General features: G+C 42.2%; 1 protein-coding gene and 1 pseudogene across 2 annotated transcripts; both read right to left on the bottom strand.

Annotated features, from left to right (window-relative positions):
- Positions 1–157: 157 nt before the first annotated feature.
- LOC111977324 (peroxiredoxin-like 2A) lies at positions 158–2,923 on the bottom strand (annotated as a pseudogene).
- Positions 2,924–3,575: 652 nt separating this feature from the next.
- On the bottom strand, positions 3,576–13,118 carry dydc2 (DPY30 domain containing 2). 2 transcript variants are annotated; one of them, XM_024008289.2, is made up of 9 exons: positions 13,057–13,118; positions 12,847–12,892; positions 12,599–12,749; positions 12,107–12,238; positions 10,676–10,780; positions 9,703–9,846; positions 9,093–9,236; positions 3,862–4,038; positions 3,576–3,701 (listed from the first exon to the last, which is right to left on the bottom strand). In XM_024008289.2, exons 3-9 carry the CDS (start codon positions 12,743–12,745, stop codon positions 3,672–3,674), a joined length of 879 nt encoding a protein of 292 aa, XP_023864057.1. In that variant the 5' UTR covers positions 12,746–12,749; positions 12,847–12,892; positions 13,057–13,118; the 3' UTR covers positions 3,576–3,671. The 2 variants fall into 2 exon arrangements, with proteins under 2 accessions (XP_023864057.1, XP_023864060.1); XM_024008292.2 differs by lacking the exon at positions 9,703–9,846.
- Positions 13,119–14,695: the final 1,577 nt, after the last annotated feature.

Here is a 14,695-nt window from a genome sequence, read left to right as displayed (position 1 = left end):
AGTTGCCAATGTAATCAAAACACGTGTCAGATTAACAATAAGATTGACTACATGAGCAGTCAATATGGTTGAATTAGAGAAATACTGAAACAGACATGTTAAAACCTGTGTCAAGTGAATCATTAACCTAGCCAGAGAAAAGAGATCAGAGACATACTGATGCATAACGAGATCTTTATTGTCAAACAGGTCTTTCAGGTCCTCAGGTAGCCCGTCTGCCGTGTGTCGATCAAATGGGGAGACTTGAGTGTAAAGCATCAAGTCTGGTCCCTCCACAGAGTTTAGACACAGACCATCATAAACACACTCCGACAGCCCAACACAGCACCTACACATCAGCAGGACACACCCCTGCAGATCCCAGAGAGAACATGGCACCCTTTCTACCTCCTAAGTTGGGTGGAATTTGTTTCAGTTTCTATCAAAAGGCACATTACTTCTTCTCCAAAGACACAAGTTCAGTTTGTACTTTTCTGGCAGCTTTCAGGACTTCCAGAATGTTGACCTTATCCCCGAACTCCATTTCCCTGTGCTCCAGCAGTACACCCTGCAGAAGAAAAAAAGATATTGGCGGCGCCATTTGATTCATTTAGCCAGCATTTCCCTCAACTTATTTTACGACCCATGCATCAGTGAGATGGCGAAATGAATATTTCCTGAAAAACCTACCTGCTGCCCTGCTCCAATGACGAACACCCCACCCAGCACAAAGCCTTCTCCAAACACATTTCCTAAGAAGCCGTTCTTGAAGGCTCGCAGACCATTCATCCACACGCCCAGACGGAGGAACGCCAACAAACCCATCTTACGCTCGCGGGGTCCATAGAAACATCTCTGTGACACAAAACAGAAGGCTTTGGAGTTGCAACAAATCGCTCTACTCATATTGCAATAATCATGTCAGATAAGATAATGTGTTGCATTCATAACTAGTTGAGATATGACCCACTACGGCACTGATTGGACAAGAGGATTCATTTCCTGTAAATTAGACCATGAAATCCAGCCTATGCACCTTTTCATCCACAAAAATCTCCCCATTGAAGTAGGGTCTGAAGTTCTGGATCTCTGTGCCGATGTCCTCCTTCACTACGGCATACAGAGGGACCCCAAGCTCCTCCAGCTGGGGCTTCAGAGAGGACAGCTCAGCGGCCTCCTGGAGGATTACACCACATAAGCAAATTGCCAAATGACAGACAGGGCCTAGATCAGACCACAACCCGGCAGAATAAATAATCATGAAGTAGCCTATATTGATATGACGTTGAAGTCCCAATGTTGAGGTCAAAAGATTTGAGTTATGGCCGAGTGTTGATTCTAATAGGGTTATCACCAGTGGGATTTCAATTGACACCACCTGCGGTGAATACCTGCGGGTGGCAGGCAGGTAGCCAGTGGTTAGAGCGTTGGGCCAGTAACCGAAAGGTCGCTGGGTCGGATACCCAAGCTGACAACGAGCCCTTGAACAAAGCACTTAACCCCAATTTACTCCAGGGGGCACCATACTACTATGGCTAACCCTGTAAAACACCACATTTCACTGCAGCTATCTGGTGTATGTGACAAAAAAAAGGAAGTACTATTTGGGTCAGTGGAATCAACACCACATTGTGTTCTTACGACTGTTGAGTTAATTTCCGTTAAAAGGAGTTAAAGATATGTCTCATATCCCAGCATGCTCTGTTGCAGGTAGATTTTTAGAACTGTTTTTTTTTTTATAGCTATGTCTGCACACACATTGACTAATTGTTCTTATACTTAAGATCTAAAACAAGTCTAAACTATTCAAATCTGTTTGATGAAAGCCATCAAATGCAACAATCATGTCTGTTAGTAGCAAACATGGTACTTGTACCTCAAATTCACTCAGAACACACCCTGGGAAATAAATATGCAAATAAGGCTTCACACCTCAGTGTTACTGTTACATCAAATAAATTCTGTAATAAAGTGTTTACAAGCGCAAAGGTAAACAGTGACTCAAACTATACCTCTCTGCACAAAAATCATCCAGGCCGCCTTACTACCATGACAACTGCTCCAGACTTCTCCCATAAACGTTTGGCCTTCAAAGGCTCACGCTCTAAGTGGGAAACAAGTTGCACGGTTAAAATTAAGCAAATTCATGTCACGGGTTGCCTGGGAACCCGACGTTGTTGGGCAGAACTTAACATTTCGATCAGGACAGTTACCTCAAGAACGCTACATGAGAATGTTAAATAAAATTCTATTTGAACATACTTTACCGGTTGTCCGTGCAGTTAGTCCTTTTGGCGGTAGGAATGGGAGACAAGGTATCCATAGGAAAGTATAATTAAGTCAACCGCCAAAAGGACCAAATGCACTGACAAACCAACCGTAAAGTGTGTTCAAATAGGCTTATTAAATATTGTGGCTTGTCGAGGTCATGAGGGGAAACTGGCATGATTCAAAACGCTATTTTCTGCCCGATGAGTCAAAATCGGGTTCAGGCAAGGGCAGGGCTACTTCAGTTCAGATAGTCCTATGGGGATAATTGCAATTGTCACCAATACATTCTGTAGCCATCCATTGTACACCAATACGTCAGATAACATAATACATTTAGAAAGTACTTTATAAACATACCTCCTGTCAATGGTTTGAGGTCAGTCTCCTCTAAATGTTTGAGGGTGGCCCTCGATGGCTGCGTCAAAAACAAGTCGCTGAAAGAGCGCAAACCAGTAGCGATTAAGGCAACAACTGCGCCCAATGACTGGACCACAACATCCATCGCAAAAGTTGTCTTTGTATCGAAATAGGAAAGGAAATTCAACACGAAACCACTCTTGGACCATGAACACTCTCAACAATGAAGGCACGCGGTCAACCCTTGGCATAGATTGGCCCCTTATGACTCAGACGTTGCAGGCTGGGTTTAAATCCCCGAATAATTAAATCCAACCCAATCGTAGACCAAACGTTGTTTTGATATTTCACAAGTGATTTCGAAAGTACATAGATACATGTTATGTGAGCTATTCAGTCGCTGTCTCGCCAGCAAAGTGATTGGATTGATGCCGCACAGGCATGGCCAATTACACTGCGTTAAAAATGCGATTAGACAGGCAGCCCAATTCTGATATTTGTGTCACTTATTGGTCTTTTGCCCAAACAGATCAGTTCTGAAAAATAACTGACGTGAAAAGATCTGATGTGATTGGTCATAATAACAATTAGTGGAACATTTTAGAATTGGGCTGCCTGTTTAAATGCAGCCTCAGAGTGGCGCTATCACCATCAACCATGTGGCACATCCATCTGTAGCGTTCAGAGCACATGCGAAGCTGATCATATCTACAGGATCCCTACTGCCATAGTTTTTCTAACTACTAGAACCAGAAAAAGAATCACCACATCAATTAAACATTTGACTGCTTAAAAAATGTCATTCCTAATAAATACAATTGGAAGCACAACTTTACACAAATTTATTCAAAGCAAACTGAATAGACATATTGTTAAATTGACATATTACACAAGTTGAGATATATCTCCCTCTTGGAGACGTCACGCATTTCATTAGGCGTCAGTCGAGCTTCTCTACTGATTTATAAGATGTAGAATGTTATAACATATAGATCTTTAGGCTATCATTGCATTTGAACTAACACCTTTGTCCAGATAATGTAGGAAAATTATCATTCCACATCTTAGTTGTCCTCCTCTTCCTCCTRTTCCTCCTGAAAAAAAGAACCGGGTTTAGATGGAACTGATACACTGTTTAAACCTGTTTTCCTTAGTCATTCACTCTTGAGTATGTCTTCTTATATGTTATGCATGCTATCATTGTAGTTGAACAGTGTAAATGTCTCTCGAAACAAAAGCCTTCTCCGTGTTAACCTTCTCCTTGGCTTGGTCATCAGGAGTTGTATGTTCAAATGCCCCCTGTGACATCTCCGCTCCCTCCTCCACTCCCTCCTCAGATTGCGTCACATCGGGTCTGACATCATCACTCTCTGAGGCTGCCCCTTCTTGTGTGCGATCAATAGTGTCACTTGGGACAGGGTTATCGGTCTCCTATGTTGAGTTTGTCAGAGGGAAACTGTTTGAGTAATAAAACATGTTTTAAGCCTGCCTCTGACGTCACATGCAATATCGCCTTCTCCTCTGATATTCTGATCCCTGTCTGTTAACTCTTGGTTGACTGAAAACCTCACAACACTCACAAAAGTTTAGACACACCTACTCATTCCAGGGTTTTTCTTCATTTGTACTATTTTCTACATCAAAACTATGAAATAACACATATGGATTCATGTAGTAACTAGAAAAGTGTTTAACAAATCAAAATATATTTTATATGAGATTCTTCAAAGTAGCCACCCTTTGCCTTGATGACAGCTTTGCACAATATGCATTCTCTCAACCAGCTTCATGAGGTAGTCACCTAGAATGCATTTCAATTAACAGGTGTGCCTTGTTAAAAGTCAATTTGTGGAATTTCTTTCCTTCTTAATGCGTTTGAGCCAATCAATTGTGTTGTGACAAGGTAGGGGTGGTATACAGAAGATAGCACTATTTCAAATCAAATCAAATTTTATTACTCACATGCGTCGAATACAACAGGTGTAGATCTTAAAGTGAAATGCTTACTTACGAGCCCCTAACTAACAATGCAGTTTAAAAAAATACGGATAAGAATAAGAGAAAAGTAACGAGTAATTAAAGAGCATCAGTAAAAACAATATATATATACAGGGGGGGGAGGTGCCGGTACAGAGTCAATGAGTGGGGGCACCGGTTAGTTGAGGTAGTATGTACATGTAGGTGGAGTTAATTAAAGTGACTATGCATAGATGACAACAGAGAGTGGCAGTGGTGTGGAGAGGGGGGGAAATGCAAATAGTCTGGTTAGCCATTTGACTAGATGTTCAGGAGTCTTATAGCTTAGAGGTAGCTGTTTAGAAGCCTCTTGAACCTAGACTTGGTGCTCCGGTACCGCTTGCCGTGCGGTAGCAGAGAGAACAGTCTATGACTAGGGTTGCTGGAGTCTTTGACAATTTTCAGGGCCTTCCTCTGGCACCGCCTGGTATAGAGGTCCTGGATGGCAGGAAGCTTGGCCCCAGTGATGTACTGGGCCGTTCGCACTACCCTCTGTAGTGCCTTGCGGTCGGAGGCCGAGCAGTTGCCATACCAAGCAGTGATGCAACCAGTCAGGATGCTCTCGATGGTGCAGCTGTAGAACCTTTTGATGATCTGAGGACCAATGCGAAATCTTTTCAGTCTCCTGAGGGTGAACAGGTTTTGTCGTGCCTGCTTCACAACTGTCATGGTGTGCTTGGACCATGTTAGTTTGTTGGTGATGTGGACACCAAGGAACTTGAAGCTCTCAACCTGCTCCACTGCAGCCCCGTCGATGAGAATGGAGGTGTACTCGGTCCTCTTTTTCTTATAGTCCACAATCATCTCTTTTGTCTTGATCACGTTGAGGGAGAGGTTGTTGTCCTGGCACCACACGGCCAGGTCTCTGACCTCCTCCCTATAGGCTGTCTCGTTGTTGTCGGTGATCAGGCCTACTGCTGTGTCATCGTCAAATTGAATGATGCTGTTGGAGTTGTGCCTGGCCGTGCAGTCATGAGTGAACAGGGAGTACAGGAGGGGGCTGAGCACGCACCCCTGAGGGGCCCCCTGTGTTGAGGATCAGCGTGGCGGATGTGTTGTTACCTACCCTTACCACCTGGGGCGACCTGTCAGGAAGTCCAGGATCCAGTTGCAGAGGGAGGTGTTTAGTCCCAGGGTCCTTAGCTTATTGATGAGCTTTGAGGGCACTATGGTGTTGAACGCTGAGCTGTAGTCAATGAATAGCATTCTCGCATAGGTGTTCCTTTTGTCCAGGTGCGAAAGGGCAGTGTGGAGTGCAATAGAGACTGCATCATCTGTGGATCTGTTGGGGCGGTATGTAAATTGGAGTGGGTCTAGGGTTTCTGGGATGATGGTGTTGATGTGAGCCATAACCAGCCTTTCAAAGCACTTCATGGCTACAGACGTGAGTGCTACGGGTCGGTAGTCATTTAGGCAGGTTACCTTAGTGTTCTTCGGCACAGGCACTATAGTGGTTTGCTTAAAACATCTTGGTATTACAGACTCGGACAGGGAGAGGTTGAAAATGTCAGTGAAGACACTTGCTAGTTGGTCAGTATGCTCGCAGTACACGTCCTAGTAATCCGTCTGGCCCTGCAGCCTTGTAAATGTTGACCTGTCTAAAGGTCTTACTCACATCGGCTGCGGAGAGCGTGATCACACAATCTTCGGGTACAGCTGGTGGTCTCATGCATGTTTCAGTGTGATTTGTCTCGAAGCGAGCATAGAAGTAGTTTAGCTCGTCCGGCAAGCTCGTGTCACTGGGCAGCACTCGGCTGTGCTTCCCTTTGTAGTCTGTAATGGTTTGCGGGCCCTGCCACATCCGACGAGCGTCAGAGCCGGTGTAGTACGACTCAATCTTAGTCCTGTATTGAAGCTTTGCCTGTTTGATGGTTCGTCAGAAGGCATAGCAGGATTTCTTATAAGCTTCCGGGTTAGAGTCCCGCTCCTTGAAAGCGGCAGCTCGAGCCTTTAGCTCAGTGCGGATGCTGCCTGTAATCCATGGCTTCTGGTTGGGGTATGTACGTACGGTCACTCTGGGGACGATGTCATCGATGCACTTATTAATAAAGCCAATGACAGATGTGGTGTACTCCTCAATGCCATTGGAGGAATCCCGGAACATATTCCAGTCTGTGCTAGCAAAACAGTCCTGTAGCTTAGCATCTGCTTCATCTGACCACTTTTTTATTGATCTAGTCACTGGTGCTTCCTGCTTTAATTTTTGCTTGTAAGCAGGAATCAGGAGGATGGAATTATGGTCAGATTTGGCAAATGGAGGGCAAGGGAGAGCTTTGTATGCATATCTGTGTGTGGAGTATAGATGGTCCAGAGTTCTTTTCCCTCTGGTTGCACATTTAACATGCTGATAGAAATTTGGTAAAACTGATTTAAGTTTCCCTGCATTAAAGTCCCCGGCTAATAGGAGCGCCGCCTCTGGGTGAGCATTTTCTTGTTTGCTTATGGCGGAATACAGCTCATTCAATGCTATCTTAGTGCCAGCCTCTGACTGTGGTGGTATGTAAACAGCTACAAAGAATATAGATGCAAACTCTCTCGGTAGGTAGTGTGGTCTGCATCTTATCATGAGAAACACTACCTCAGGCGAGCAATAGCTCGAGACTTCCTTAGATATCGTGCGCGGACATATTTGTCGTCGGTCCAAATGATTAGCCAAGCAAGGGAAATTTGCAGCGTAAGCCCTTGTTTTTAATGGAGTTTGCGAGTGTACAATTATGTTCACTTCGGTGCCTGAAACGCCCCATAATTCAATTTGCGATGTTTGTACATCCGCTAAGAAAGGTCAGCCCAAACTTAAAACCTCAACGTTAATATGGAGTCAACATACAAGTGTAAGTAAAAACTAATGTAAATAAGTTAGAAATTGTGCTACTAATGCACAAACACGTCTCGTAAAAGTAATGATGTTTTTGTTTGGTTAGCTTTTGGAAATGAATTTGCTAGCTATCATACAGTAGGCATATATTAATAATGATATAGTTAATATAAGTAGACATGCAATCATAATTGACTGAAGCGCATATAAAGCACCCACTAACTGGCTGAAAGCACAATCATCGCGGGATGAACGAGTGACAAATTTCCGGGCAAGGGCGGTCCATTTAAAAATCATTCCTTCCTCCCTTGCCCTTTGCCCTGCAAGTGTACCCTCATCAGACGTCATGATACGTCATCAGAAGTGTCCACTAATTTGAGGGCTGAGGGGATAGGGTGTGTCTTTTAAGTGTTTAAAATGCAGCCCCAGAGGTAACTCTGCTGCAGAGGATAAGTTCATTAGAGTTACCAGCCTCCGAAATTGCAGCCCAAATTAATGCTTCACAGAGTTCAAGTAACAGGCACATCTCAACATCAACTGTTCAGAGGAGACTGCGTGAATCAGGCCTTCATGGTCGAATTGCTGCAAAGAAACCACTACTAAAGGACACCAATAAGAAGAGACTTGCTTGTGCCAAGAAACAAGAGCAATGGACATTAGACCAGTGGAAATCTGTCCTTTGGTCTGATGAGTCCAAATTTGAGATTTTTGGTTCCAACCGCCGTGTCTTTGTGAGAAGCAGAATAGGTGAACGGATGTTTTCCACATGTGTGGTTCCAACCATGAGGCATGGAGGAGGAGGTGTGATGTGTGGGGGTGCTTTGCTGGTGACACTGTCAGTGATTTATTTAGAATTCAAGGCACACTTAACCAGCATGCCATCACAGCGTTCTGCAGCGATACGCCATCCTATCTGGTTTGCACTTAGTGGGACTATCATTTATTTTTCAATAGTATAATGACCCAACACACCTCCAGGCTGTGTAAGAGCTATTTTACAAATAAGGAGTGTGACGGAGTACTGCATCAGATGACCTGGCCTCTACAGTCAACCGACCTCAACCCAATTGAGATGGTTTGGGAGGAGTTAGGACCGCAGAGTGAAGGAAAAGCAGCCAACAAGTGCTCAGCATATGTCGGAACTCCTTCAAGACTGTTGGAAAAGTATTCCAGGTGAAGCTGGTTGGGAGAATGCCAAGAGTGTGCAAAGCTGTCATCAAGGCAAAGGGTGGCTACTTTGAAGAATCTCAAATATAACATATATTTTGATTTGTTTAACACTTTTTTGGTTTTGGTTACTACCTGATTCCATATGTGATATTTCATAGTTGTGATGTCTTCACTATTATTCTACAATGTAAAACAATTTGTAAAAGTAAAAAAAAAAAAACTTGAATGAGTAGGTGTCCAAACTTTTGACTGGTACTGGTACTCTTTTCTTCTCTGGCACTCATTTCACCATGATCTTTCCTCTCTCTTCTCCTGGTTTGTCATCCCTTTATTCTGTCTTTCCTTCCCTGAATGAATATTATTTTGTCAATTGCTAGGTCTTTGGGTAAAAACAGATGGTAGACATCCTCAGCATATCTCTAAAAATACAAATACATATTCAACCATTTTAATCTGTCTTGGGTGTTTCCGATGAAGCCATCACCTTCTCTTGATCCTGATGTTCCTGTCCCTCCTCAGACATAGTCTCATCTGGTTTGACATCATCATTCTCTGGTCCTGAGGTTGGCTCAACTTGTGTAGAATCAGCATGTTCACTAGTATCAGGTTTATCAGGTTCATCAGTCACCTGTTGAAAATGTTTTTGGAAGAAAAATGACTGGGTTCAGTTCACTGAATGTACTTATTCTCTCTCGTCTTCTGGTGTTGTTCAATAATAGTGTGACTGTCTGGCTAAAAATGTCCCCACTGCATCTCAAAAGGAAGATATTTTTTCAGGTTGATTATTCAGCTTTCCTGATTCTTTTATTCTTGCTCCTACTATCTTTTCATTCATTCAGTCCTGAAATCAACATTGACCGTCTCTTTCAGTCCTGAAAACAACATTGACTGTCTCCCAAGACCCAATGACTTGTCTTCTTTTCAGTGATCTATGATCTTTACAGTACACTTGTCCAAAGTATCTCCTCTGTCTTGTCTAGACATTCCTCCCTCTCTTGTCTGGCACACATTGATCCACGTTCTTTCCTATCTCTTTTCTAGTTTGTTATTTCTCATGTCCCTCGTTTCAGTCTTTGTTCGGTATAAGCCATCACCTTTTTTTGGTCTTGATGGAGAGGTTTGTGTTTGTCTTGTGGATCCTCAGTTTGTCCCCCCTCATCATTCTCTGGTGCTGAGGTTGACTCTACCTCTATTTGTGTAGATTCATCAGGTTCACTGGTTTCAGGTTGATCAGTCACCTGGTGACCAGTTTGTGAGACAAAACAATATTAGAATCATTGCAGCCATTCATCCACATTTGTAGATTTCTAGTCCTCCTGCTCTCAGCTCTAGCCTGCACGTCTAGCCTTTCTGAATCAAATGTCTTGACCTCAGGGAGAGGGCAAGCCATGCAAAGAATGTGCAGAAGCAGTCATCATCAGCCAATGGACAGAACCAGAAAAGCCATCGGATGATACAGAGGTGCGAAAGAAATGGTGACCTAGAGAGGATAGTATAGCAACCACCAAAGGCACACAGATTTTAGCGGAGTATTCTTGAGCTCTGGGACTGATGATCTTTGTCTTGAACTTCTTCAGTGACCTCCTCATTTTCAGAGGTGGAGGTGGTGGAGACTTCTGATTTCCATGGCTCATTCTCCATGACACCTGGTGATATGACCCTGGTGGTCTGACTCTGACCAGACCCTGTAGGGTGCTCTTGAAATATCTGATGATGTGTTGATGAGATTAAACCCTGGACGATAAAATTCTCAACTCTCTCTCCAGCGGCTGTTCCTAATCTATATTTCAAAATGCAGTTGAAGCTCTCTTGTGAACATCTAGTCAAAACATGGACATTCTAAGCAGATATTACTAATTTGGTTTGTTTTCTTACCAATTTGAGATTACACTGGGCTTATTACGTTAAATCTAATTTTAGACTACCAACATTTATAAGACATCACAGATTCCCTGATATTAAGCATACACAAAAACATACAATCTATTTAAAAAAAAATGAAAACAACACATGAAAACGTTATATCTGAGGAACTGAGGAAGTCTTAAAATTCTACAAAAACCATACCCCATCATCGCCCTCCTCCACTGCAGCAAGCGTTGGAGGGTTTACTTTCTTGGGCCTTTCTGAAACTGGAGCTGGCGGAGGCGTCGCAGGTATTTCCTCAACTTCCTGAAAAGATAACAACACAATTTCAACCCTCATGGGTTTTAAACCGTACACACAAACACACAAACAGGGCCGGGCCTCGCCGTGCTGCCGCCCTAGGCGAGATCCAAAGATGGCGCACCTACAAAACTAAAATAGTCCCAGTAAGCAAAATTACATTGAAAAGACGTCTAAAATATGGATTTTCCAGACGTTGAAGTTAGGTTCAATTTAGATTCTGAATAACAGGTGAAAATGTATTTTCTGTATGTTTAAAATACATATTTCCCAGGACGTTGAAAAGGCATATTTTCTGGATGTTGAAAGATACGTATTTTCCAGACGMTGAAATCTGGTTCATTTTTGGTTCTGAATGACAGTTGAAAATACTTATTTTACAGATGTTGAAAATACGTATTTTCCAGACGTTGAAAATATGTATTTTCCGGATGTTGAAATCAGGCAAATTTTTCGTTCTGAATGAAAGTTGAAAATAAGTAATTTATAAACTATGTTTGGGCCAAATCAAGGCTGGTCCAGACCGCACCAAATCTGAGCCAAACATGGATGTCTATGATTGGTTCGGACCAAAAACCAATGTCTGTGGATGTGGAAATCAAGGCCAGTCCGGACTGTATGGAAAAAAAGACGTTGAAAAGGCGTCGGCGTTGGTCCGTGCTGACTGAGGTAGCCTACAGTGTTGCCTGAAATTGAATTTTAGGAATGCCCATCTTTGAGGTAAAACATTCCTGATTCCTGTGACTAATGAATTTGGATACTTAATCTCTGAATATCAGCTACCCAACTTTATCAGGAGTTATCGTGAGCCTATTTGCAATGCGTTTACACAGTGGGAAATGCAGAAGTATTTTATTTTTCCCTATGATCAGCTTTTCAAAAATGTACAGATACAAACTTGAAACCACTGATCATGACAATGGGGTGAAACTCCTGGACAACAGTTGTGATTGTCCATTACATATTGTCCATTTTACTTTGACCTGTCCTGTTTGTAGGATATGATGTTTGTTAACATAACAGCGCATTTTGTATTTGATTGAGCACCATTTAGGTTAGGCTATTTGATCGGAGAAACCTGCATGATGTAAAAAGTGTCCGTCTCATTACATTGTCATACATTTTATCTCCAGCCTGTGGGCACTGCTTATCAGGGCGGCATCAGCACTCACCTAAACAAGCCCATTTGCCACTGGTTTCAGAAATTGTCATTGTCTTTGGGCAGAATTATGTGAGGTTTTATGTGAAGGTGCGTCTTGGTCAGTTTAGACACACACACACACACACACACACACACACACACACACACACACACACACACACAATACATACTTTTGTTTCTTTGGGTTCTTCTGGGACTTCCCCTGTGATTTTATATTCTTCCTCCTTCATCTGCCTCATGTGCACTGCCTCATCTATGGCTTTCTGCTGCTCCTGCTCCAGTTCCTGCTGGAGGGCCTTTTTCTGCAATGATCAGAGATATTCCAATAATATAACAATACTGGCTTAATAATTCTATAATCAAGCGTTTTTATATTCCTGTTATCTACCAACATTGAATGACGGTATAGGCTCAGAAAGGTATACATTGACGTAGTTAATCAAATCAAATTTTATTTGTCAAATGCGCCGAATACAACAGGTGTAGGTAGACCTTACCATGAAATGCTTACTTACAAGCCCTTAACCAACAATGCAGTTTTAAGAAAAATATTTACTAAATAAACTAATGCATACCAAAGAGCACGTCTGGATGAGATTGCCTAGACAACATTTGGGTATAGGCTGCCACACAATGGCAATAGTCTGAACATCATTACTCACTATCTCCTCATTGTCCATGTTTTCTTTATACTTGTAAATCCACTGTGCAAGAAATTCGATCGGGTCCATGGGACGAAGCTCAGCCACCTCGGCTAATCCTTCTATGAGACATTTTCCCATACCCCTTTTCAAGTATTCTGAGTCCATTTTCCTGTATGCAAGAAAATGCCATAATGTATGAAGACAGTAGCTACAAATGTCAGCTAAGACAACAGGGGTACAAAATATGTTCTACTTAATTTTTTTACCTTTAGCTCAGGCGTTATTGTTGCGTCGTTACGCTAGCTATCAAACCTATGAACAATAAAACAAGGTTTTCAGTGTAAAACGTTCCTATTTGTTTGTAAATACTTTCTAAACAAAATGTGTCGACACAAAAGAGCATTGTTACTTTAATGTTACTATTTTATAATAGGATAAACTGACTCCAAATAGAATTGTTTTGAAACCAGACCCACCTGTCTTTTTCGTTCAGAGCGTCCGGATATGTATTTTATCTCCATGGTAACGGTGCTACTTCATACATCTTTCCTCCAATTTTGTTGAGAAGGTTCCGTTTTGTCGTAAGAAGTAGAGCTTGCAAAGATGTACCACGTGCATTTTATTTCAAATTTTTAAATATAGACTATAATTTCATTGAAATTACATATAATGTCACCAATTACAAGGTATACCACATATTAAGTTTGTATTTCAACCCATTTTCACTTCAGTAATGGTTTATAGGCCTGTGTGAACTAAATAATTACATTACTAATTGAAATAGAAAAAGGTTTGCTAGGTATCTTATACCTTTTGTTCTATGTGTAGTCAGGGTGCATGCTACAGTATTTACCTAGTCATCTATGACTGTACATTACATTAGGGCAGGGAATCCATATAATTATTATTAATTAGTAATTTAATAAGATCATCTGGGAGTCAGTGATTCGGGTTGCTATGAGGTTTCAGTTGCTCGTCTGGGGTCATTAAGTTTGAATCACACACACACACACACACACACACACACACACACACACACACACACACACACACACACACACACACACACACACACACACACACACACACACACACACACACCTTTTTCACTGCACTCAGCAGAGATACGGTTTGTGATGTTTATCAATAATCCAATGCTTTTGTTTTGGTTGTGACATATTTTAGGGTTTAGGGTTCATGAAACCAGAGATTGTCAGGGTCACACACATCGGTGAGATATACCGGGATCCACCAACACACCCTGCAGGCAGCTGCCACATTCCCCATAATTGCTGAAGAGGAAAGGGGATCTCAGCCCTATGCACGCTGCCGTCTCACCAATCATCTCACCAACACCTGACCCAGATCCCCAAGCACCACCACATACCAAAGAGCACGTCTGGATGAGGACATTTGAATTGGAAAGGTTAGCATTAGTAATGGGAAATTGTAGGCTATTGAACACTTTATTAATATTACAACACCACTTCAATTAGACTGTTGCATCCATGGCTATATTTCTAGTGTACCCCATACAGGATGGATTCCATGGGACAGTTCATATTTGAGAAGCTCATGTTCAAGTATGTCTTACTTTTCACACTTTGGAAGCTCTTGGAGGTGCAAATATTCATAGAGGCCTATACCATTTAGGTCCACGGTGTAGTGTAAAATCAAATGCCACTTTAATTGGGCTGTTGGATAACTTGTCAGAAAATCTAATTATATACACCTAGAGCAAGAGTCATTGTCCTTTGGTTTGACCTCTGTCTGAACTCTGACCCCACTCTATGTTGTCGTTACAGTATGGGGCCAGGGTCAGCAATGTCTTGTAGCAGATGGGTTGACAAGAAAATCAACTCAAACATGAAACTCAGACATATGTTACATTTTTTAAGAAACACGCAATGCTTTATCCTTAACACTTCTTGTCCATTCTAAAAAAAATACTTGTAAATAATTTGATGGTTCATCGTTTAATGCTCAACTGAATGGATTGCATCATGCTGTATAGTGCCTAGTTTCAATCAGGCAAGTCTTCATTAGAAGCATGGATTCCAGCAGCTACTGCCAGGGCTGGGCTTATAACTCTACCGGGTCTGACTCTGTGTACAC

Source organism: Salvelinus sp. IW2-2015, linkage group LG18, assembly GCF_002910315.2.
Source record: "Salvelinus sp. IW2-2015 linkage group LG18, ASM291031v2, whole genome shotgun sequence".
Classification (NCBI taxonomy): Eukaryota; Metazoa; Chordata; class Actinopteri; order Salmoniformes; family Salmonidae; genus Salvelinus; species Salvelinus sp. IW2-2015.
This window is presented reverse-complemented; position numbering and strand designations above follow the sequence as displayed.